Source organism: Balaenoptera musculus, chromosome 19 (genome assembly GCF_009873245.2).
Source record: "Balaenoptera musculus isolate JJ_BM4_2016_0621 chromosome 19, mBalMus1.pri.v3, whole genome shotgun sequence".
NCBI classification, from domain to species: domain Eukaryota; kingdom Metazoa; phylum Chordata; class Mammalia; order Artiodactyla; family Balaenopteridae; genus Balaenoptera; species Balaenoptera musculus.
This window is the reverse complement of record NC_045803.1, coordinates 19193427-19219042: the sequence shown is the minus strand read 5'-3', so window position 1 is coordinate 19219042 and position 25616 is coordinate 19193427. Positions and strand designations below refer to the sequence as shown.

General features: G+C 42.6%; 2 protein-coding genes across 6 annotated transcripts in view; one reads left to right on the top strand and one right to left on the bottom strand.

Annotated features, from left to right (window-relative positions):
* The window catches only part of TDRD12 (tudor domain containing 12), an 82005-nt gene extending 66978 nt beyond the window's left edge, over positions 1–15027 (top strand). Inside the window, exons 24-33 of the mRNA XM_036835059.1 lie at positions 547–734; positions 1458–1668; positions 2893–2985; positions 4979–5151; positions 10380–10489; positions 11592–11652; positions 11741–11854; positions 11941–12094; positions 12179–12263; positions 12700–15027. Coding sequence (XP_036690954.1) covers positions 547–734; positions 1458–1668; positions 2893–2985; positions 4979–5151; positions 10380–10489; positions 11592–11652; positions 11741–11854; positions 11941–12094; positions 12179–12263; positions 12700–12791 — 1281 coding nt within the window. The 3' untranslated portion in view covers positions 12792–15027. The remainder of the gene's footprint in view (positions 1–546; positions 735–1457; positions 1669–2892; positions 2986–4978; positions 5152–10379; positions 10490–11591; positions 11653–11740; positions 11855–11940; positions 12095–12178; positions 12264–12699) is intronic.
* Positions 15028–15214: 187 nt separating this feature from the next.
* SLC7A9 (solute carrier family 7 member 9) overlaps positions 15215–25616 on the bottom strand; it is a 42633-nt gene continuing 32231 nt past the window's right edge. For 4 of the 5 annotated variants that reach the window (XM_036834433.1, XM_036834437.1, XM_036834436.1 and 1 more), the window contains exons 12-13: positions 17469–17643; positions 15215–15606 (exon numbers count right to left, since the gene is read on the bottom strand). In XM_036834433.1, the coding sequence (XP_036690328.1) occupies positions 15542–15606; positions 17469–17643 (240 nt within the window). In that variant the 3' untranslated portion in view covers positions 15215–15541. The remainder of the gene's footprint in view (positions 15607–17468; positions 17644–25616) is intronic. The other variant, XM_036834434.1, reaches the window with a different exon arrangement.

The following is a 25616-nucleotide window of genomic DNA, read 5'->3' as shown; positions in this document are numbered from 1 at the left end:
GTGAAGAGTTATCTTCTTGACCACACACCAGCTGTGGCACATCTGTCCACCCATGGTTGCTTAGGGTCCCTGTAGGACATGCTTCCTCTCTGTGTCCCTCGTGCCTCATACACAGCAGGCTCTTACTAAAATACTTCAGAAAGGGCTCAAGAGACAAGGAGGCTATTTTTTTTAAGGATTTTTATAAAGTGCAGTTAAAAAGTAAACAAAGGAACACTTACTAATAATAAAGCTTTAGACTAATATTTACCCAAAACCCCTTCCATTAGATTTAAAGTGAAACTATAATTATTTGTGTGTATGCTAAGGTTTTTATTTTGTGTTTTGGTCAGTTTCCTAGTTTATTTTTACATCCCTGTTGTGTGCTTTGGGCTCTTAGGTCAGGTGCTGACTTCTGCAGATACCTCTTTGCTTCAGAGTGAGGTTTTTTTTGAAGGGATTTTATTTTATTTTATTTCTTTAACATCTTTATTGGAGTACAAGTGCTTTACAATGGTGTGTTAGAGTGAGTTTGTTTTCTGAATATGTTTACTGTTTATGTTTCAGATAATACCCTTTTATATTTTGAATGCAACAAATTACTTTGGTCGTATAGTTGATAAACATGTGGATCTTTATGCAACTCTTACCGCTGAAATGAAAGAGTATTTTGAAGATTCCAGTAATAAAACAACTGTTGAAAAGGTGGAGAAATTTGGATTATATGGATTAGCAGAAAAAGTAGTTTTCCACAGGTAAAATGTCTCTTTATTTCATCTCAAGAGGTTGTGAAGCATAAGGTAACTTCAAGTGGCGTTGAATCCCTCTTTTCATCTCTGTGCATCTGACCGGTGTACACATACTGAGCCTGGCTGCCTCCTGGGAGGGTGCTGGTGGGGTCGTGCCCACCCTAGTCCGGCTCAGCTGTGCTCTCGAGGCTCATCTGCCCTGGGGCTGCTGAGCACAGAGCGTGGATGACAGTGTGACATTTACATATGGACCGTCATCGACTCACTTAATTCTTACGAAATGCCCATAAGGTGGGCACAGTTCCCATTTTACAGATAAGCAGACTGAGCCCTGGTGAGGTTACGTAAGTTCGCTAGGTCAGCTCAAGAAGTGCGCTGTCAGTGTTCCATCCTGCCTCGTGTGCCTGTTTGCACTGACGTCCCTCGAATGCCCCACCCGTCCCTGCTTGGTGATAGCCCAGATTGAGAACCTTGGAACATTTAATTTGCTATGTTAATTTTTCTTGTGTTGTCAGATAAAGGAATTTCCTTTATTCAACATAGGTATACTTGAATTAAATAAATCATGGCTAAGTGCTCTTGATGACTCCAGTTATTTTATTTCTAGTATGGAGTAAAGCCATGCAGTTTAGGGAACTTTTGTGTAGTTTGCTTCTAACGAGGAAGCCGAGGCGACGATTATGTCCCTTTGGGTCTCTGTGTTAGACCGAGGCCACTGTTGTCCTGTAGGGTTCAGGTGTTGGAGACGAGCCAGAAGGAGGACACATGGGCCCTGGATAATGTCCTCGTGAAGTTCATAGATGAAGGCAGGACCGAACTCATCGCAAGAGACCAGTTGCTTCACCTCCCAGAAAGTTTCCACACTCTGCCCCCGCAAGCTGTGGAGTTTATCGTTTGTAGAGTGAAACCCGCGGACAATGAAATTGAATGGAATCCAAAGGTGAGTTATTTTGGCTTTTTGTATTTTGTTGACTTTCAGAATATATTTAACCCAGAATATACACAGAATTGAGGTGTATTTGAATTTGGAGTATTGGGTTTGGGTTAACTGCTTCATGTTTCTGGGCAGGAATGCACTTACAGCGCTATGTGTAGACTAGCTCTGAGCCCTCAGAGAGGCCGGGCATGATTGGCCATTGTCGTCATTAGTGCTCACACACTTTGGGTGTAAAACATGCACTGTGCTAAAAATAAACTGGCTGTTACTTAAAGAGAATAAACAGTGTACGCACTTAGAAAAGTGGATACCCCTGTCACGGGGCACATAGGTGATGGACACTCTCCGGAGGGACCAGGTAATTCCACTGGGATTGGGAAGATGGGCAAGGAAAGAGAGAGAGAGTCCAGAAAAGCTTCCAAAGGAGGGGACATTCCCTCTGGGTCCCTCAGAATGGGTAACTAGGATGTCACCAAGTAGAGCGGATAAGGCACTGTGAAGGTGAAGAAGCCCCCCTGTACCAAGACATGGAGCACATGCCGTCTCGGGTGGGTGGAGAGGCCCAGCCCTCGGCGCGGCAGGGACATCACCAGAGCAGTAAGTCCTGTTCATAATGAGGCTCCTGATTCTTCAAAGGAAGGCTAAATTTCATACAGTCTGATGAACAGGATATGAAAGAAGCCATTGCAGTTGGCAAAGCAAAAAGTTTGCTTATAAACAGTGGAGCTGAATGAGGACAGGTGCAGAGGTGAGTCCCAAGCACAGGTCTGTGCTGTGGACTTGTCACACCGCGTGGTTACCAGCGTGGGTGCGTGTCCCCCATCCCCTCTGTCAGCTGTCAACCTGTCTTTAAAGGATGGATGTTTCTTTCTTTGGAAGCTCAGTGAGAGAGTGAGGAGAGAGAGTTCTGCTGTTGGTGGGGACCAGGGCCCCTCAGCCCCAGTGTCCCTGCTGCTGGGCAGCCCCAGTGTGTGACCTCGTCCTCTGGAGCAGCTGGAACACCCAGTGCTCGGGACTCACCTTTGCACCTGTCCTCATTCGTCTCCACTGACGGTTACCCTTGTCGGTGAAGGGGTGTGATGGCCTCCATAACCTGCCTCGTGGGATGGTCGTGAGGCTCAAATGAAAGGCATGGAAAAGCTTCTTGAAAAACTATAGAGCACATACAGAATAAAGTATTTTCTTAAAGCTTCAGATAAATTACTTAAGTGTTTTGTTTTTTTGCAGGTTACTAGGTACATTCATCATAAAATTAATGGGAAACTGCATGATGCAAAAGTGATGTTGGCTTTAGGAAATACGGTTTGGATTGATCCAATGGTAAGTATGCAGTTTTCTTGAAAAGAAACATGTGTTTGAATGGGCCCCTAAAATTATCCAAATTATTCTAACCTGTTGCCTGAATAACTATTTGCCTCACATAAACGGAGGCTTATTTGGTAAAGGCTCTGTGTAAAGGAGAGCTTTTTCCATGTTATTTGGGTCATGAATGTGGTCATGGGTTTTTTGGTTTAAGGGGACCTTTTACATTGTAACCCAGTGCTCACAGGTGTGTGTGTGTGTGTATAAATCACACACAGTCACACATACAGCCGAGACAGAAACTTCATGAAACTATTGTTAGCACACGCGACAGTCTCTGCCATTTATAATTCTCTTCCAAGTGGCGGCTGTGCACTGGTATCCGATTTCACAGTCCACTGCCCGCACGGGTGGGAAGCCCTGGGACAGGATCCGCTGCCCGCACGGGTGGGAAGCCCTGGGACAGGATCCGCTGCCCGCATGGGTGGGAAGCCCTGGGACAGGATCCGCTGCCCGCACGGGTGGGAAGCCCTGGGACAGGATCCGCTGCCTGCACAGGTGGGAAGCCCTGGGACAGGAACCGCCCTGCAGAAGCGCGGCCGTGCGCTGGTGTAGCTGTAAGTGATCTTAGAGTGGTCAGTAACGTGGAGGATTCCGGTCCTCAGGCTTTTCCAAGACAGATTTTATTATGTTCACGGTTCCTACCTCGTCCATCCACCAGATATTTATTGAGCACCTACTGGGTGCTAGGACCTGTACGGGGCACTGGAATTCCATCCGTGAGCAGACTCCTACCCTGTGGGGGTGGGTGGGACTGAGCATGAGGCCAGGACATGTGACTCGGGGCCTCAGCCCGTCCCTGCTGAGGCCGGCACCATCCCCGCTCTGCTGGCACCCTGAACTCTTACTTTTCAATTCAGAGTTTTGCTCTGTTAGACTTAAATCTTAATTATTATGATTATTTATACGATTTTAAGAAATTCAGTTCATTAAAACTGTTTTGTTGAAAGTTATTTTTATAAGAGTAAAAAAGCCTTAACATGGAACAAAGACTTTGGGTATAAGATTTAAGAGTAAGAGGAGAATATGGTTTTTAGAAGGGAAGGTGGAGACTACCAGTGCAGGTAAATGAAGAGGTCTCGGGGGTCTTAGTCGATGTCATAACAGTCAATATTGTGGTGGTTTTTCATCAGAGAAAAAAATGGAAACTTTATTAAGCAAGGATTTTTAAAACTATAGCTAAGAGAATGAAGCAAAAAAACCAAAACCCACCTGGCAAACATGCTTCCGCAGCTCCAAAGTGTAGCAGTGTTCATGGCACGCTGGAGGGGAGGCAGAGCCCACACCTGCCGCCTTCTCCCGCCGGCACCAGCTCGGTCCCCAGGCTGAGTGGAGAAAGGCTCTTCTGCTGTCGCTGGACGGGAGTGCATTCCTATTCCCGCGCTCCCTGGGGAGGCACCCCAGCCAGCGCGAGCCTGGTCTACTCCGACCCCCGTGAAAGTCCTGGGGCCACACCTCCCACCAACAGGAATCAGACAATTGCACATTTTCGTGCTTTACTTAATTTTGTGTAAACTGAAATGGATGAGAATGTTTTGGTTGCAGAAAAAAACAAGTGGAGGAAACTGTCCAGGACGCAGGGTTTAGGGCCTTGGTGCGGGCGCTTTCTGGGCATCTGAAGACCCGGAGCCTTCTTGTTAGGAGAGGTGAAAGCACAGGAGGGAGAATCAGAAAGATCTAAGAATTGTGTGTGTGGTTACAGCATCACGGACGGGTCTTGTCTGGGATTTTACCTCAGGACTTGATCTTGGCCCCAGCCCCACAGCTGATCATATTTCTCCAGTACGGGGCTGGGTTCTGGAAGATTCCAACGAGGAGGGCCTTGTGGTGGCACATGCCCTGGTGCATCAGACGTTGCACAGTGAGATCAGGAGGCCACGGTGTGGGTGTCTGTGACTCATCTAAAGTTCTAAGTGTAATTCCTGCAAACGTATTTTTTCTTTCATTCAAGGTGCACATTACAAAACTTTCAAACTTGAAAACTTCTGTCATTGATTATAATGTTCGAGCTGAAATTTTGTCAACGGGAATGGGCATTGATAACTCAGAGCATGTAGAACAGCTGAAAAAATTATACAAAGGAGCTAAAGTGCCAACTTTTGAAGAAAGCGTGAGCCAGACCCCGTAAGTGGATTTTTGTCTCCTTTTGGAAGAGCTGTCTTGTGGCGGTGTAACTCACAAGCGTTAGGGACATTTTCTCTGAAAGTAGAATAGTTTAATGGGTCTCTACGTTCCCATCACTCAGCTTCAATAATTACCAGTATTTGGGGAGTCTTATTTTATCCAAACCCCAGCCCACATTTTTGTTTTTGTTTGACTATTATAAAACAAATTCCAAATATATTTCATCTGTATCTCTTACAGAATGAATTTTTGTTAGCTTTTTATTGACAGCACGCATACAGAAAAGAACACGTGTCATAAGTGTGGCTTGGTGGATTTTCTGAGCACAGAAACCAGCCCCAGATCAGAAACAGGGCATGACTCAGAGACACCTCCTGCTCCCTCCCCAAGGGCAGCTGCTTTCCAGACACAAAACAGCATGGGTGGCTCTTCCCTGGTTCGTACTTTGAATGGAATCACGCAATGTGTCTCTTTCATATCTGGCTTCTTTAACTCAGCATTATTTGTGAAATTCATCCATGTTGTGCATGCAGCTGTAGACCTATAGATTCTCATGGCTGCGTCATATTCCATTGTATGAATAGAATTTATTTACGCATTCTGTCGAGGGGAGAAATTTCCAGTTCTGGGCCACTTCAAGTGGCACTTTAAACATTCTCCTACGTGTGCTTTGGTGCACTTACAAATGTATTCCATTTCTTACAAATGGCATGGAATTGTTGAGTCATAATTAGACTACTGCTCAACAGTTTTCCAAATTGGTTGTACCAGTTTTCACATCCACAAGCAGGATATGAGAGGCTGTGGAAGTCTCTGAGAAAGTACACTGGCCACCCCCAGAGGGGAGGATGGACCCAGCATGTGCATCCACCGAAGGACTCGCATTAAGAGCTCCTTTCGGTCAGGAAGAAATAGCAGACACCTAGTAGAAAACGGGGCAAAAGATTTGAACACACACTTCACAATGTCCAATTCATTAATTGTCCAATAATTAATGTACGAAAAGGTGCTCAGACTCATGACTCATCAGGGAAATGTAAATTAAAGCCACAATGGAGCAATACCGCTTCATAGCCACAAGCAATGAGAGAAAGGAAACGCCAAGTGTTGGCAACGATGTGGGGCAACAAAAGCCTTTAAAAACCTTGACTGAAGTGCTGTTACCACAGCCAGCAAAGTGAACGGTAATTTCTTAAATTGCATTTTTTAAAAATTGTGTTAAAATATAATACATAACAGAATTTCTCATTTTTATTTGTTTTTCCAAGGTGTGGTAAAATACACATAAAATCTATCACAGTAACTGTTTTTTAAGTATACAATTCAGTGGCAGTAAGTACGTTCACATTGTTGTGTAACTGTCACCACAGTCTCCAGAAGTTTTCATCATCCCAACAGAAACTCTGTACCCATTAAACCGTAATGCCCATTCTCCCATTCCCTCGGCCCCTGGGAACCTCCGTTCTGCTTTCTGTTTCCATTAATTTACCTGTTCCGGGTACCTCATATAAATGGAATCACGCAGTATCTGTCCTTCTGGGTCTGGCTTATTTCACTTAGCATAATGTTTTCGAGGTTCATCCATGTTGTAGCAGGTATCAAGATTTCTGTCCTTTTAAGGCTGAAAAATACTCCGTTGTATGGATATACTGCATTTTGTTTATCCATTCATCTGTAGTGGATATTTGGCTGTTGTGAATAGTGCTGCTGTGAACATTGGTGTACAAATACCTGTTTAAATGCCTGCTTTCAGCTCTTTTGGAATTTCTGGATCATACGGCAATTCCACGTTTAATTTTTTGAACTGCCAAACTGTTTCCACAAGAGCTGTGTGTCATGTTCCCACCAGCAGCGTACAAGGTTCCTGTTTTCTCCACGTCCTCGGCTAGAAATCAGCCTGGAGTGAAAGCTTAGGGTCCTCTCAGGACTTCTCTGAGCGTGCGTCCTGCCTCGGCTGCACATGTCTTTTCCAGTCCCCTTTTGAATGTCCTCATTTCCAGTGAGTCTCCCCCTAGCTTCTCCAGGCCTTCGATGGTCTGTTGTGTGTCTCCTTGCGTCATACCTTGCCTCGGGTGTCCATGGGTCTGTAGTGGCCTTTTCTGAGCAGCGCCCACAGCTCTCCTGCCTGTGTTCTGACTTCCGTGAAACAGAGGTGAGCATCTTGCATTATAGTCCCTCAGGTATCCCCCAGATGGCTGCACACACGAAGTCTGCTCTGCCCTCTCTGGTTTTGGGGGTGGGGGGGGGTGGGGGAACAGGAAGGTGGTTCAGACAGCTTCTGGTGGTTCTTTCAGTGTGTCTATGGGGAAATGGGAACTTGGAGCTTCCCAATCCGCCATTTTGCTCTGTGTGTGTTTTGGATGCTGGAATATTTTGTTCAGTCTAACTTTGTTTCAGTTGACCTAATTAATACATAAATACTTTTAACTGAAGTTGCCAATAGGTAAAGTTGAAATTTTATAATTTGTTCATTTATTCAGCAAATATTTATTGATTGTCTACTGGGGATACAGTAGTGAACAAAACAGATGAAGGGCCAGCTCACATTTCAGCGGAGACAAACGATAAACAGGTTACAGAAATACATAGTGGATAATGTGGTGGTATGTGAGGTGGAGCAGATTAACACAGAAGGGAAGACAGGGTAGTTTGGGGTCTGAGACGGTGAGCAAAGACCCAAGAGGTGAGGCCTGACCCAGGCAGATACCGAGGCGTAGACCCATGTGGGCAGAGGGAAGGCTTGGTTATTCCTTGGTTCCAGGAACAGAGAGGAAGGTGCAGTGACCAGAGCAGCAAACAAGGGGAGAATCTAGGTGTGAAGGTCAGATCTTGTTGGACCCTGTGGCCATTGCAAGGGTGGGCTCCTTGGAGGAGGAGGTGGAACCATGAGAGAGTTTTGAGCAGAGGAATGGCTTAATTAGAACATTCTGGGCTACTGTGTTGAGAACAGACCGGAGCGGGGGACAAAGTCTGTGCCCAGAGTTCAGGACAGGATGACAGCGGCTCAGACTAGGGTGGTTTTGTGGAGTTGGTGAGGAGCAGCGGGTTTCTGAATGTAACTGTAGTGGGCGTGTGGTCTCAGGGGGCCTGGTCGGCAGATCCTGGGATTGAGAGCCGGGATGCTGGACGAGGCCGCGAGGGACTGAGCACCGGGACTGTAATGTTGAGGGGTGGCGGGCAGTGGGGGCACGGGGGGGGGCGCTGAGCAGCAGCCTGGAGCTGGGGGGGGCGGGGAGGGCCTCCAGGACCGCGGGTGAGGGAAGGGTTTCGCAGAGCAGGGAGCCATGGCTGCCAGGTGCTGCGAGGCCAAATGAAATGAGGACTGAGAACTGACCAGTGGATTTAATGCTGTGACCACTGGAGACCTTGAAGGGTTCCTGAATTACTGCTGAGAGTAGGAGAATTTCAAAGAACATGGCAGAGATTAAAATAGCCTTAAGTGTGTAGAGTTTTCTATCTTAATAAAATTGGGTACCTGTGGAATTAGGATATGTTTTGTTTTCTACACACTTTCAGGAAACAAAAATTGCTCCATGCTTACTTTTAAGATAGTCTTTTAAAAATGAAGACGCTACTGCAGTTCAGTCGATTTAATCAGGACAGATTGATCGCTTATAGGAAACACCGCAACGACTGCTGAGCCCCAGCTCCGCACAAAGCACTCTACTCAGTCCCTTTGCACACGTGATTCTGTGGTTGCACAGGAGTGCCGCGCACCTTGGTGATAATCACAGGTAGAGGGGCGTGCAGAGGCCTGGAGATCTACGGGGGGAGCCCGCCTCCAAGAAGGGACTCCACTTGGGGAGATGGTAGGGGGGCTGTGATGCTTGTCTGGGTCAGAGACGAGGAGGATGGCGCCATTCTTACAGCGGACTGGGAAGGAGGACAGAGTCTGGGGGCTTGAAGGCCTGGAAGCCGTAGGGCTGAGTGGCTGGCGGACACAGGGCCGTGTGATTGTATAATTCTGAGCCCTCATGACTGAGAGCAGCCAGCTTGGAGAGGAGGAGGTACTGAGTGGGTTTGGACACGAGTTTCAGGCTAGTGAAGGTGTAAGCCTGGAGCTCGGGAAGGCGGCTGGGGAGGCTCTGGTTTGCCGGTGTTGGAGGAGAGTCAGAACTTGTGTGAGTGTGAGAGGTGGAGGGAACAGGACCCCAGGAGATGAGGGTCGAGGGGAGATCAGAGCCGTGGTGGCGGAAGAGGGTGGGCAGCAGAGCGTCTGGGGCTGCACAGCAGTGAGAAGGACCAGGCCTGAGGAGGGGTCCCTGCCTGGGTGGCTGGAACATGGGACACTGCCCTCCATGCCACAGGCTTCATGGGTGTCCGTCAGTCGTCCCCTTGGAGACACACACGCACACTCCCTGACCACAGGTGTGTGTGTGTGTGTGTGTGTGTGTACACATGTGTTCGATAGGTTTGCTCCTCTAGGCTTGAATTATCTCAAAAAGGATGCACAAAAAATGAATTACATTGTCACCCATGAGGAAGGAAATTGGTGGCTGGGGAACAGAGGTGAGAGGTAGATTTTTCACTGTGTAGACCTTTCTATTTATTTTAAAATATTGAACCACATGCATGTGGTTACTTGTTCAAACAACCAAAAGAAAAGCACAATTAAAAAGTTTTACAAGAATGAGATAGCCCTCTATATACTGATATGGAATAATCTCCATTTATTAAGTACAATAAAATAAGGGGTAGAAAAATGAATGCAGTAGGTTCCCATGTGTTTAAACTTGCGTGTGTGTCTGTGTGTGTGTTTTAGATAGAAGGATACAGATGGCAGTATTTGCCTTTTCATGCAAAGAATGTTTCTAGCAGTAGATCCAGACTGGTAAGAGGGTGTCTCTCGGAAGCTAGGGCAGGAGAGGAAAGGAGATGGCTTGTGTTATCCTCTTTGAAGTGGGGAGCAGTGCATACTGTCCTCTAAGTGATTTGAAAAGAATTTTATTTCGGTAAAGGAGTTCCTGCCTTTATCGGATGATATGTGTGTGTCGATCAGCTACTCTGCACCCGTTGCCAGGGGCGCAGTAGTGCCCAGAGCTGGCTGACCTGTCCGTCATCTGTAAATGAGCCGTAAGCTCTGTGCGGGTCTGACTCGTGGTAGGAGGTACTTCACCTCCTACGTGTGTTGCTGGCCTGCCTCCCTCTTCTTGCCGGGAAGTCCCTGTAGGGAGCCAGATTTTGCCTGTCTCCTCGTCTCACGGTTAACCTCTGCCTCTTCTACCCAGGATGCCTTCTTCCACAGAAGAAGCTGCTTGTCTGCAGAGCACACAGCGAGAGGACAAGGGCTCAGAGAGAGGTGCTGACTCCCAGACACACTCAGAAAGCCCAGCACACGGTTGGTTATGTAAAAGACGGTTAACTTAAAATCGTTAATGCTTGGAAATTTTCTAATGTTTAGGCTTTCTACTTTTAGATGAATTAGAAGGTGACATAAACTGATATTACCTAACTTTCTATTCTTGACAGTACGGCTTCCAATTTTTTTGGTAACTTTTTTCTTTTTTGTTATTTGAAGTATAATGCTCATCCAGTAAAAGTGCACAGATCTTAAGTGTACAGCTCGTCAGAATTTTTCCTATGTGTATTACCATTACCCACACCCAGATCAAGCTGTTGAACATTTCCAGAACCCCAGTGGTCTCCCTTACTTACGCACCCTCCCTGTCTGTAACCCTGCCCAGTAACCCCTGTTCTGACTTCTGTCACCATCAGTGTTGCTGAATTGGAAGCACATGGTATATATACACTCTTGTGTCTTCTTTCACTCAACTTTATGTCTGTGAAATTCATCTAGATTATTGCAAGTAGCAGTGGTACTTTTTTATTGCAGAGTTGTATTCCGTGATATGCATATACTACAGTTTATTTAGCTGTTCACCTGTTACAAGACGTTGATTGTTTTCAGTTTTTGACTACTGTTAACAAAGCTGCTTATAAACATTTTTGCTCAAGTCTTTGGAAGCTTCAAATGTTTCAGATTGAGAATTTAAATTGCACTGTTTTAGGAAATGTTATGTTCAGCAGTGGTTCCTTGTGTACTGGCTACTGTTCTGGAAGTCATCGTTAGTGGGGCCCTAGCAGGTTAAGATAGCAGAGACACTGGAGCATTTGTATCCTGTGGCCAATAATTATATATGGTTCCTTTTCAGAGAGTTTACTTTCCCAATTGTTTAATCATAATATTTAACAAGGCAAATATTTGTTTTCTTAGTCTGATATTTGTTTTATTAGTTATACTAAGTGATCTGCATTTTAATTTTTTAAAATTATTCTTTGGAATTGGATACTTTGGTTACTATGAAGTTTATACTCTTACAGTCTTAGTGAGTAGTTCCTCAACTAAAAGTTGCATAAAATGCAAAAAAGTACATATATATATACATATATTATGGAGTCACATATAAATAACCTATAGGAAAATTTGACTTCTTGTACAGAAACTTTACCTGAAAACACTGGAGATGCTTCCATTAACAGAACTACAGAGCCTCTGAAAAGGTATGCTCACCATTGCTGGGGTGTGCTTTCCTTCCTTGCCTAGCGAATAAACAGAGATGAGTGTATAACCCTCTTCCCTTTCTTCTAGCTTCCACCCACAAATAAAATGGTTCCAAAAAGAGGATGTGGTCATATTGAAGATAAGCATAAGGAATGTAAAAGATTACAAATGTAAATACTTTAGAGATAGAGTTGTTTTCAGGTGGGTTTATGGATGGCTTATAAAGTAAAAGAGAAATAATTTCTCACATTTTAAAAGGCTGACATCATTTCTTTTTGTAAATCTAGTGCCTGGGTGGGAGAGAAATTTTACTTGGCTGATTTGGAGCTGCAGGCCAACATAATAAAAGATGATTGCAAATGCATAGTGAAAAATGATGAACCAATAATCACTCTTCCGAAAGAGAAAAAGGAGCCTTGGTGTGGCTTACTCAGACAGAGGGTGAGTTGAAAGCAGCTGTGCTTGGGCTTAACACGCTGAGCATGTTTTATTCTCTCACTTAATGTAAACTGTTATATTGAACAGAATCCTAACGTGGCTTTTGATTTTGATCACTGGGAAGAATGTGACGAGGATAAGGAGGATAGCCACTTCTCCAGGGTAAGGGGGGGCACCCATCCCTTGGAGAGTCGGAGGTCCTGAGCACCATGGGGGTGGACACAGTCACTCAGCTGACTTCAGGAATGTGGCCTTTGTGGAAATGGGTCTTAATGTAAAGCTCTTAGGTATTAGTTTTCTCCTTGTGGTTGATCTTGGTGCTAAATGTTCTGCTTTGAGGAAGTATCAACTCTTGGTTATAAACATACCTCCTTATAACACTTTCACAAATATTTCTCCTAGGAAAATAATTTATTCATAAGCAGGCAAATTTTACCTGCTTGTTTCTTGCTTAAAAGAATGAAAATATAAAATAGGTCACAAAATATAGAGCTAGAACCCAAGGGACTTTTTCTGAGATGACCAAAATAATGGGGGGGGTGAGGGGTGGGGGAGACTTGCTAATTAATCTATAATTAGTAACATATTTTTAATAATATCTCTCTTAGCTGTAAATTCTAAAAACCCGTCCCGCAAAGTGGTAGAGTTGGTTGAGACCAGTGACAAAGCTTCAGATGAAGACGAAAGCGAGAGTGAATGAGAATGTGAATTAAATCCTGCAGAGCGGCCAGAGGGCTCTGAACAGAAAGGGATGATGCTTCGTGACCGAAAGCGGAGAAGACAGGCAGTCACGTTCAGACCTTTTGTCACTTCAGGGATCACGTATTACTAAGTGCCACCTTGTGGCACTGGGATTAGTAACGGTGAGGAATTCTTAACTGATTGAAAAATGGGCCGATGACGAGACTCTGGAAGGAAGGTGGGAGCAGAGACACAGCGAGCGCGGGGCTGCCCTGCCCGTCGCCTCTGGTGTGAAGCCCGCCTCAGCCCTCAGGTTGAGTGACGCCGCCGTGGCGTTCGGGTAATGAACTGTACCATCTGGAGTTCGTTTTTCATTTTTTTCATTTAGACCTGTGTTTGGTACATTCTTAAAACCTGCTCTTGTGCATATAAATTGAGATTTCTTAAAATTCATACCCCACACTGCTTAACAGACCTTTTCAACCATGAGTTAGTTGAGATTCAATGTTAACGGTCTGTGTACTAATTCTCCTAGTGTTCTTTAGACATTGATAGCTACCCAGGGTAAGTTTACTTCTTGTGAAGAGATAGTCCAAGGATGAGAACGGGGTTGCCTCAGCAATAGCAGCCTGACCCAGGGCTTTCTGGAGGTAAAGCTAGTGCTTCCGAAGAACCCTCGGAACCTGCAGAGTCCTGGACAAATAGGACACAGGTTTCTCTCCAGTGGAAACTGAAAAGGTCATGTGGGGTGCCTGGAGGTAACCCTCCGAATACCTGGCTGTGGTGAGCCCTGAAAACATTCATGACGCCGTCCTGGCATGAGGCTGCAGTGCCTTAATAAGGTCACGAGGTTATCAGGAAATGTGTGTTGTCATTGCCGCTTAAGTGGGGGAATGCCCAGAGCCTGACTTTTCATGGTAACTGGAAAAGTTAGACAGGCGAGCTATTGGGAAATTTACACCCTGTGCACTGCTGCAGTGTGGGTCTGGCGGCTTTGCCTAGAAGAGGGAAAGAGCATTGGTAGGCTGTTGGAACTGCCCGCAAGATCTTTCTTCTTTTTACACATCAGAAAGCACAGGTGCCCAAGTCTGTGTATGTCCCAGGTAGAAACCACCAGGTATGTCCCAGGTATTAAACGAGAGGTAAACTCTGTCGTCAAGCTGTCGTGTCCCGTGAGCAGGCGTGGATCACCCTCTGGCTGTCAGTTTCCTCATCTGTAAAATAAGCCGTTCAGCTCCTTGTGGGGCCTCACCTGGCCTCGGGGGCCCGGAGCGCTGCTGGGCGGGGTCAGGCCGCTGCCCTCTGGTGGGAGGACGCGGCATCCAGCTTGGACAGCTGCCAGGAGCGCATCCTTGCTGCCGCCGTGACTCCCGTGGGTTGACTGGCAGGTGTCCGATTGGCACATGAAGTGTACGGGGAGTGATTTTCCTTTTTCTTGGCTAAATAGGGCAGGCTCTTTGGGAAGTGTGAAGTTCTGGTGTCTTTGCTGGCAAAGGTTCTGATTCTGCGGAACTCTTAATGGCCTCATCCGGTTTACTTTGCTTCCACCGGGAAGGGCTTTGTTTGGGTCGGCGGCCAGGCCTCCTGAACTGCACTGGCTTTCCTTGAGATTGTCGGCCACCTGCAGTGTGTGCTCGGTTGTATTGTCTCTTTCGTAAAACAGCACACAATAATAGCAAGCAGTAGAGCTGCACAAATGTGTGTGGTCTCAGAGAAGATATAATACTGATTCTCTCGTGTGGTTCACTGACAGCTAAATGAAAGTATTGGGCAGAGGAGGGTACATGTTTAAATGTCAGTTTCTTTTTTCAGACATTTACAGTTATTTGAAGTTCTGAATAACATTTTGTAAGACGTAGGACACTGGCTTGTGAAATGTAAACAATTACTAATCGCTTTTTTTGTTCTCTACTATTAGTATGTACTGATTGCACGTTTTGGGAAATTTCTGAAATGCATGGTAAAAGTACTTTCGTCTCTATGCTTCTAAAATTGCTCACATACTTAGTAAATTTTGGTGTGAATGTCTTCTGCAGTATATCAATAAAATTTCAGTGTTTTCACAGAAATGTTACTTTTTTCCATCTTTTTTAGACCGTATTTTGTCAGGAAAATCCATGAGTGCCCAATGCAAAATAGAATTTTATACACCACACTTTCTGGTTTGACCAAAATGCCAGTACAGGCTGTCAGGGAACCTGTGATGCGGAGCCCCCTGTGGACACAGGCTGCAGATGGTTCCGGACGGCCAGCTTTGCACCGGGGGCCTTGACATCCAGCCTGGGACAGACCTGCTACATACGTCCGAGGTGAAATATGGGTAGGCAGTAAAGCGTTTGTATTTTAGTATTTTAAAAATCTATTTCAATCAATCAAAGCAAAAGTTCCACCAATTTTATATTTATATATATATATATATAAATGTATATATATATACACACACACATGCACCTTTCTGATCACTGAGTTTAAAGAATTCCCTTTATTGAAGTAGGTGTGATGTGCCCCTTGTTAAAGAGTCACCGTGTGGTGGGGGCCGTCCTGGCTCAGCCCGTCCCTGGCCACCAGCCTGCTGCTGGGTTACACCCTCACCTGCTAACTTCAGCAAACACCCACCCAGAGAACTAAGGATAGCTAAAAATAACAGTATTATACACATGTGAATACACTGTTTTCTTAAGAAAAACATCAGGAAGAAACAACCGCAAATATTGCTTACAAAAATAAATTCTTCACAGCTTAGACTTGGCCACAGGAGGCTGAGCTTTGTTACTCCGGAGCTTGCTCTGCGGGGACGACTTCCATCAGCATCTGAAGGTGCATGGTGAGAGGATCTGGAGGGAAGAAGTGCAGTCAGAAAACCGTAATTTAAAATTAGCTTCGCCTTGCTTATCAATGAGCAGTGATACTGTTACTACCCCTTGGTGATGTCTCCTATCAGAGCCTGTGCTCAGGGGACACGAGTGGGTAGAGGTGAGCAGACCCATCCTGGGAGCTACGGTGGTTCTTTGGAGATAAGTTATTTCCCATTAAAGCATTAGGAACCTACTAAATATTTTACTGCCACCAAAACATTTACAGGAAAAATATGAATGACTCAGTTATGTGTGTATATTTAACTACCACTGACCAAAGATTGAATGTTTGGTCTGAAGTCACTAAGTCTGCATCTTGTTTAAAATACAGGTTGTTAACTCTTTTTACCTCCTTAATTTTAACTTCTTTTTGGTTTCTGTAGGGAACAGCTTGGCTAAATATTCTAAAGCTGAGAAATAAGACATATGTTGGGCCTTTAGGTTGCAAGTCATCCTAGCTAGATTCTCTGTCCGTGTGATCAAATGCAAGTCCATTTTCAGAGGCATGGGAAAAAGTGGCCATTTTTCAGGTAGTAAAATACCTTTTCTTTCGTTTCTATAGTAGTGTCCCTGCAACCCCTCTCAGCTTCGGGCTTAGATCAGCGTAAAGAGGTTAGGGGTAGGGGGAGCTATTTCAAGAAAGGGGGAAAGTCCTTGGGAAATAATAAAGCCATACTTTGGTTTTGCTGTCCCTTTGTTAACGAACGTGAAACAGAGTCTCTGTCTCTTAGAACACCCCCGTCAGGTGAGAGGTGGTACCAGTTTCACAGGTGGGGACACAGAGGCAGAGGGGGTGGAGGCAGGCATCCCCGTCGCTGGCGGCTCAGTCTAAACGGAGTCTCAGGGCCAGCTTCCCCCGCTTCCAGTTGGCTTTTGCTCTTCGCTACCTTGTATGTCTCCCTAAGTTGAATGCATCTAAATAAAAAACCACCTAGGGGTGCCTGAGGAATGACTCTACTTCCCTGGTGAGACGAGCTGAAGGAGAAAGAAGGCAGATTTTTCATCACATTTACTCAGATACTAAGTGGCTGCTGTATAGACCCAGGATTAAATTGTACACAGCCCGGTTCCTGCCTCCGGGGAACTCATGTTTAGGGTGAGGGAGACCAGGCAAGGCTGTGGGTCACTGTTGGTCTGGTGAGGGGCTCGGGAGCCTGGCAGGCTTTTGTGAATGGAGTTCCGTGCAGCTGGCTGTGCCATGTAGAATATAACACACCCTTGGGTGTACTTCAGCGTCCTCTGATGTACTCTGCCATCACTGCTTTCTTTTTCAAAATGAAAATGGCTAACGCAGCTGAACTTTTAAACAACATTCCTAAAATACACAAGGAATCAGTACTGCTGAGTGAAAAGCGAGAGCCGTGGCCTTGGTGTTGGAAGGCTCAGGCCCTCGTCCCAGCTCTCGCTTTTTGGGTGTCTCTGGGATGCTGCTGCGACTCCCAGATGACGTCTGGGTATCAGGCACAAGGAGGCAGTGCCTCGGGTATGGGATGCACAACAATGTGAATATATATTGTCACTACTGACCCGTACACTTAAAAATCGTCAAGATTTGTGTTATGTGTATGTTACATTTGAAAAAAAGAAAACAACCCGGTGCTTCCTTCTCCTGCTTGTTACAGGAATTGATGGGAACAAAGGAAGAGGCCACAGGTGGACCCCAGAGGTGTCACACTGAGAAGAACAGGTCATGCCTCCTCCCAAAGAGGAGATGAAATTTGTTAGCTGCGCAAGACCCTGTGATAAGAAGGTCCTGGTAGAATCGGGACAGGTGAGGCGACAGGATGTCGGGCCTGTCTCACTTTTACTAACAGCAAAGCAGTCCCTCAGTTGATACTTACTTGAGATTTTCTGAGCCCATCCAAACTTATAGTAGACAAAAAGGAAATAAAATATAAGGCCGCTCAGCATAAATAACACACAGTAGAGATACTCCCATGCAGGTTGGCTGATGATTGGGGCCAAAACCAAAAACACGGATAAGAGAGTCACCAAGATGGGGATGAAAATGGGCACCTGTAGGCAAAACAGAGTGGTGTCATGATTTGGCCATGTGCATTCATTTCCTTTTCGAAAATTTTCATTCAAAACAAAACACTTGACAGAAAGAAGAATATAATGAACTCCATGCACCCCTCCTCCAGTTTCAATCATTTGTAAGTAAAATTGCCAACCTTATTTTATCTTTTTCTTTTCCCTAGACTGTAAAGAAAGTGCCATCATGTCATTTTACCTGTAAAATACGCATTATACATCTCTAACTGATGACGACTTTGTTTTTAACCTGTTTGTTCCCTCCTCTCTTTACCTTGTCATTAACTCGTAGGAATTGGATGGTTTATCCTATACAGTGTCTTCATTCTAGCTTTGCCTGATAACTTGCTCCTCTGTCCCTCTTGTTTCCTGTTAGCTGTGGAGGCAAAAATACTTTGTAGCTGGAGCAGTGCACTTCCTTTTGTAACACATCATGAGGCACTTAAGGTCCGATTGTCACACTTTTGAATCCCTAAAGTCAATCAGTGGATTCAGGGGCTGGAGAGGAATCCAGTCCCAGCAGATCTGGATTCACCCATTTCTCCAGGGCGTTTGGTAGGAAATGGCATTTAGAAACCGTAATCTGGGTGGTTGGGAGTACTCAGTGTTCTTTTACAAGGACAGAGAAAAAAAGTTTTTTTCAAGAAGGGAAAAAAATTCGTAAATTTCTACTGATAGTTTCCGTTCAAATGTAAGATTGCACTTTTTTCCTTACTTTCTCTAGACTTATGCCTTCTTTCCTTATGCTCCTGAAAATCTTCTCAATGGCTTTCACATAATTATTTTATTTATCCTACAATGTGCCTATAATAAACTTCAAAATAACTGTACCAATACTACCACTGTAAGTAGTAGTATGAAGTTTAAGAGTTTTTTGCAGTTCTTTTTAACTGCACAGTATAAGCCACAAGGGAGATGCATTCAAAGTCCTGCACTTTAATATCAGTTCTAGTGATTATGTTCTCTGTGTGGTTATGTCATCTACTTGTTACAGAGTAAGGTTTCTTTATCTCCATTTGTTTCCAGTTTGTAGGGATTTGCTTTTTCCCTTTTTTATTTGATTTTTTTAATATTATAAATTTTTTCCTGATTTTGCTTTAGTCTTCCATTATTTCTCTTTCAGAATAAACACATGTATATGCACAAATGTACATACACATGTTCATCTTCCACTCCTCTTACATAAAAGGTAGCAAACGCATAAAACACAGTTTTGCGCCTTGCTTTTTTCCATTAATATATTCCAGAGAGTCATAGTACTGTATAAAATTACTCATCCATTTTTTTACTGCTGCATACCACTCTACTTTGTGGATGTATCAAAACTTATTCAACCAGTCTCCCATTAATTGACATTTGGGTTGTGTTGAACCTTTTGCTATTACCAATTAATGCAACAAGTAAGCTTATGTATATTTCATATTTTTGTCGACTTCACTTAGGGATAGACTACCTCAAAACAGGATGGCTGGGTCTAAAGGTAAATGCATATGTAATATTGCTGGATATTGCCAGGTTTCCCTCTGTAGTGGCCATACCATTTGTATTCCACTAGCAGTGTTTGAGAAGGCTGTTTCCCCATAGCCTCTCCCATGGAGTGTGGCCAAACTTTGGGATTTCTGCCCATCTGATAGGCAAGAAATGGTATCTCGTTAGAATTTTGGTGGGCGTTCTCTTATTAGAAACAAAATTGAGTTTGCTGGGGTTCATTTGTTTCATGTTTAAGTGTCGTTGCATTTTTTTCATTGAACTGTCATTTTATTTTCTTGTGTCCATTTATATCTTTTGTCCATTTCAATTGTTAGTAACTCCCATCTCAATTTTAGTAACTCTTTAAATTAGGGCTATTAATCCTTTTTTGTGATATGATTGCAAATATTTTCCCCGATATTTTATGTATATGTGTTTTCAACTTTCTTCTCTTTTTTTGAATGCATTCATTTTTATTTTGGGGGGGTTATGGTTGCCCCTTTTTAAAAAATTACTCCTTGATTTTGAGTCATGGGAAAGGTTTTTCTTCATTCTTGAATTGCAAAGCAGTTTATATTTTCTTCATGCATCATCAGCACCATGATATTTAAATTTTAGAATCTATATTTTATTTATTTTTTTTGAATTTTTGAATTTTATTTTATTTATTTTTTTATACAGCAGGTTATTAGTTATCCATTTTATACATATTAGTGTCTACATGTCAATCCCAATCTCCCAGTTCATCCCACCACCACCACCACCCTCCACACCCCCACCCCCCCCCCACCACTTTCCCCCCTTGGCTTGTTCTCTACATCTGTGTCTCAATTTTAGAATCTATATTTTAATATTTTTCTTATTTTTAGATTTTCCCTGGCTATTTTTGCTAGTTTGTTCTTCAATATGAACTTTATAATCAACTTGTCTAACTCCAGGAAAAAAAATTAGGTGGTGTTTTTTATTGCAATCTCATTAAACATCTAAATCAATGATGCTGAGTTTCCCTATCCAAGAACATGATGGATTTCCATTTGTTCAAGTTATCTTTTCTGTCTTTCAGGAGAATTTTACTTTTCTACTGTGATGTCTAACCTCTTGTTAAGTTTATGGCTCGGTGTTTTTTGGTTTGGGGATGAGTACTCCTCTTTCATTATCTTTTAATTGGGTATCATTTTTATAAATGAAGGCTGTTGATTTCAGTGTGTTAGTCTTATGTCATATTACTTCACTATATTTTCTTGTAGTTTTTTCTTTGATCCTTTTGGGTTTTCCAGATGTACAGTTTTATTTTCTTTGAAAGGAGAAAGTTAGACTTTTGAAAGTCTTTTCTAATCCTTAAGCTCCACATTGCTTTCTCTTGTTTAATTGCCTTGCTGATATCTTCAGAACAGTGTTAACCGATAGCAGAAATAGAAGGAAGGCATTTTTGTCTTCACCTTGGCAGAGATCTCTCTAGTGTTACCTTATCAATTAAAATTGCTTTTTTGCCATAGGGCGTGTTTGTGTGTGCCATCATGTCAAGGAAAAGGTTATAAATTCCTATTTGTGTTTTTATCACTAATGTATGTTGAATTTTATCTGGTGGTTTTTGGCAACTGTGGGAGGTGATTATAGGGGTTTATTCCATAGGTATATTAATATGATGAATTATATCCCCATGAATTAAATCCAGTTCATTCTAATCTTTAGCCACCCTTGCACAGACTTGACTTAGTCATGATATGTTTTTAATATAATTGGATTCTATTTGTTAAAATATTTTATTTGAGATTTTTATATGAATATTCAAAAGTGAGATTGGTCTGTGATTTTCTCTCCTCCCCTTTTTTGTGCTATCTTTGCAAGGTTTGGTATCAGTGTTATAGTCCATAAAAATAATTTGAAAAATCAATAAAACATCCTGTAGCTTACCTTAAAAAAAAAAAAGAGAGAAAGCATAAACACACAAATAGGAAACAAAAATGGAGAAATAATCTCCAGAACACAGGAAGTTTTTTAAAAAATCATAAACTATTTTGTATAACTCTATACAAATAAATTCAAACACCTAGATGAAATGGACCGTTTTCTAGGAAAATATAGTTTACTAAAACTAACCCCAGCAGAATCTGAATTCATGGTGAAATTCTAAAAATCAGATAATCCAGTTAAGAACCTTAAGTGCTTTCTTTATGTTTATTAATTCCTTCTATATTCTTTTGGTTTTCTTTGTTGTTCTTTCTCGTGCCCTCTGAGTTGCCTATTTAATTTGTTTTCGTTTTTATTGATGTAAGTAATGTAGTGGCACTTCCTTCAAGTACTGATCATAGATTATATGTCTTGTTTTCATTATTGTTATCTTTAGGAATTTATGTACTTTCATTTCCTATTTCCTTTTGGACCAAAAGGTTTAATTTTTAAAATTAATTTCATGTTTTATTGCATTATAGTCAGAGAATGTGATCTGTATCATTTCTGATTTTTTAAAAAATAAATGTATTTATTTTTTATTATGTATTGTTTTTGGCTGCGTTGGGTCTTCGTGGCTGCACGCAGGCTTTTCTCTGGTTGCGGTGAGCCAGGGGCTGCTCTTTGTTGCAGTGCGCAGGCTTCTCATTGCGGTGGCTTCTCTTGTTGCGGAGCGCGGGCTCTAGGCGCCTGGGCCTTAGTAGTTGTGGCACGTGGGCTCAGTAGTTGTGGCCCATGGGCTCTAGAGCACAGGCTCAGTAGTTGTGGCGCATGGGCTTAGTTGCTCCGTGGCATGTGGGATCTTCCCGGACCAGGGCTTGAACCCGTGTCCCCTGCATTGGCAGGCAGATTCCCAACCACTGTGCCACCAGGGAAGCCCCATTTCTGATTTTTTAATCAGGGTTTTTCTTTGTGGTATTAAAGATTGTCAGTGGTCAGACCTGTCCCATATGCACTATGTTTACTATTTTGGGGATTCAGAATTTGAAATGAATCTCTAAGATGTACCTTGTTATGTTTTTATAGATCTGCAGTCACTTTTACTAGTGATGTGCCTGGATCTGTCTTGTTCTGAGGGAGATGTTTTAAAGTCTCCTATTAGTGTGTGTGTCTGTTTCTCCTTGTATTTCCTATAGTTTGTTTCGTAAAAGTAATTACTGTGTGGCGTGGTGAATAGGTTTTCATAACTGTTATCTCTTTATTGTGAATTTTAGCCTTTAGCATTACTAAATGGTCTTTGTCTTGTGTTTTGGGCCTGAGTGCTTGTCTGATAAGATCACAACCCCTGTTTTCTATGTATTTTCATTTGCTTGATTTTTCTTTGCCTATCCTTTTACTTTGCATTTTTCACAGCTCTGTAAACCTGCCTGAAAATTTTTTTCTTTTAATGGCTGATTTAAACCCATTTAAACTGAATAAGCTGGTTTATTCATACAACTGATAAGTTTGGTCTCCATATTGCTTCATATTTCTATATAAAGTATCTTTGACTTACTGTCAGTTTTCTGCCCTTAAAGAGTGACATTCTGTGGGAAAACTCTTACCGGGGCCTACTTCCTTTAAGTGGGAAAATTACCATGTATCATATGAAACCCCAGACTTCTAACCAGTGTTTTCAGATATAACAAAAAACAGTAAATGCATATATATATCCAACATGTGTTATCCTGGAAGTAAACTGCTTTAAAAATGACTTGCTGGTGACCAGTTAGTATGATTGTTAGTAAATGGTTACCTTTAATGCAATAACATGTTTCCCAACATCTGAGACACACATGCCTCACACTTTCCAATATGCCTCCATACGACTGTGACTTGTGTTGGATTTGGAATGCCATTTGAAACTTTCCTCACATACATGTTAAAAATATTGTATTGCATTTGGGGAATTTAAATATTCATTTTTTTCCATACAACTATCAACTAGAAATAAGAGTATTAAGAGATTCATAGATTCTATAAAGTTTGGGGATGTTAAAAATCAATAAGCAAAAAACAGTAACAACAAAAAACCCTAATAAGCATTCTACCGAGAAAATGTCAACCAGGAAGATATTCTCATTTGTTTCCCTATTCGAGTCTTCATATATAGGTTCTTTTATGATATGGTTTCGTGGATGTGTTTGTGTGTGGGTATGTGTGTTGGATATATCTATCTATAAACACTGTTTTTATTCTGAGAGTTACCATTATAAATAGTAGGTATTAATACCTTTGTCTCCTCTTTTTTAGATATTATCTATAATAAGCAGTAATGAAATAAGCTAGGATTTCTTCTCTTTCCCCCCAGCATCTAATTTTAAATCATATCCAAAGGCAGTTTCTCTGACATACTTTCCTTAACTGGCATACTTTCATATGATTTCTCTCCCATTTTTGTTGTATTATGTTGTCAGTGCTTAATATTTATATACTGTTTTGCTATCTTTATCTCCCATCATTTAGTCTTAGTTCTTTAATTAAATATATTCACTTTATGCCAATGACTTTTTGGTTTCTAAAGCTCATTCTCTAGCGATTCCTTAGGTCTCGTGTAACAATATATGCTTTGAGTTATTTCGTTGGTAACTTTATTCTTCAAGGTCAATTTGGATATAAAATACTTGACTTAAATTTTTTTTTCCTTGAATATCTTAAATAAGTTGCCCACAGTCTTACAGCATGAAGTATAGCTGATGAGAAGTCTGATGCCTGTATTATTTCCTTTACTTTATAAGCAAATTGGGGTGAAGGAGGACAGGAAAGGGGAAGTAGATATACCCAAAGCATTTTTTTTAAAAGAAACTCCATAGTTTTATCAGAATATATTTCTTTGTTGCCCAGTCTAGTTCGGATATCCCAGTTACACTGTATGCCTTTCAGCGTGTTGGTTCAAGTCCCCCCTCCTTTTGTGGTCTCCCCTCCCACCTTCCCTCCCACTTCAGGAAATGTTTCTTGAATCATAGCTTTTAAGCTGTTGGTGGGAATGTAAACTGACACAGCCACTATGGAGAACAGTATGGAGGTTCCTTAAAAAACTAAAAATAGAATTACCATATGATCCAGCAATCCCACTACTGGGCATATACCCAGAGAAAACCACAATTCATAAAGACACATGCACTCCAATGTTCATTGCAGCACTATTTACAATAGCCAGGTCATGGAAACAACCTAAATGCCCATCGACAGATGAATGGATACAGAAGATGTGGTACATATGTACAATGGAATATTACTCAGCCATAAAAAGGAACAAAATTGGGTCATTTGTTGAGACGTGGATGGATCTAGAGACTGTCATACAGAGTGAAGTAAGTCAGAAAGAGAAAAACAAATATCGTATATTAACGCATATATGTGGAACCTAGAAAAATGGTACAGATGAACCAGTTTGCAGGGCAGAAATTGAGACACAGATGTAGAGAACAAATGTATGGACACAAAGTGGGGAAGCGACGGGGAGGTGGTGGTGGTGGTGTGATTAATTGGGTGATTGGGATTGATATGTATATGCTGATGTGTATAAAATTGATGACTAATAAGAACCTGCTGTATAAAAAAATAAATAAAATTAAATTTAAAGAATTCTGTTACTTTCATCTTCTTCTTCAAGGACTCCAGTTGTACATATGTTAATCTCTTTTTTTTTTTCCTGTCTCCTTACTTCGTTATTTTCTCTCAAATCCTTTTTATTTCTGTTTGAGAGATTTTGTGCAGATTAAAAATCTATGCTACCGGGCTTCCCTGGTGGCGCAGTGGTTGAGAATCTGCCTGCCAATGCAGGGGACACGGGTTCGAGCCCTGGTCTGGGAAGATCCCACATGCCACGGAGCAACTAGGCCCATGAGCCACAACTACTGAGCCTGCGCGTCTGGAGCCTGTGCTCCGCAACAAGAGAGGCCGCGATAGTGAGAGGCCCGCGCACCGCGATGAGGAGCGACCCCCACTTGCCGCAACTACAGAAAGCCCTCACACAGAAACGAAGACCCAACACAGCCAAAAATAAATAAATTAATTAATTTTTTTTTTTTAAAAGTGAAATTCTTTAAAAAAAAAAAAATTCTATGCTACCATAATGATTTGCCTGCTTGATGCCCTGATTGACGTGGAACTGCCTGATTCCAGCAGGCTGCTCCATGCCTTCTCTGACTTCAGCGACTTGGTGATAGTCAAGCTACTGTGCCAGAAAGACTTTTAACCAGATTTGTGAAACAACATTCCGAAGCTAAAGACGTTATCTTTATTCTTGCTCTAGTTACTGAAGCCCTCTTCTTGCCTACCTTTTTCTTACATCTTCACTTGTTATCATAAGAATAAATAGCACAGGTCTTCTTAAAAAAGCAAAAAACAAACCAAAAAATCCTGTAACATAAGCAAAAAAAAATACATTCTTCTTCCTCGTTGGTATATGGACCCACACCAGCCGTGGAGGGAGGTGGGAAGGAGCCCAAAACAGACTGCAAACACGGACCGTTAGTGGTTGCATGCATAGGAGTGGGTCTGGGCCAGAATCAGAAGTCCCCATCGGTCGCCAGAAAGTGTATTCATGAGAG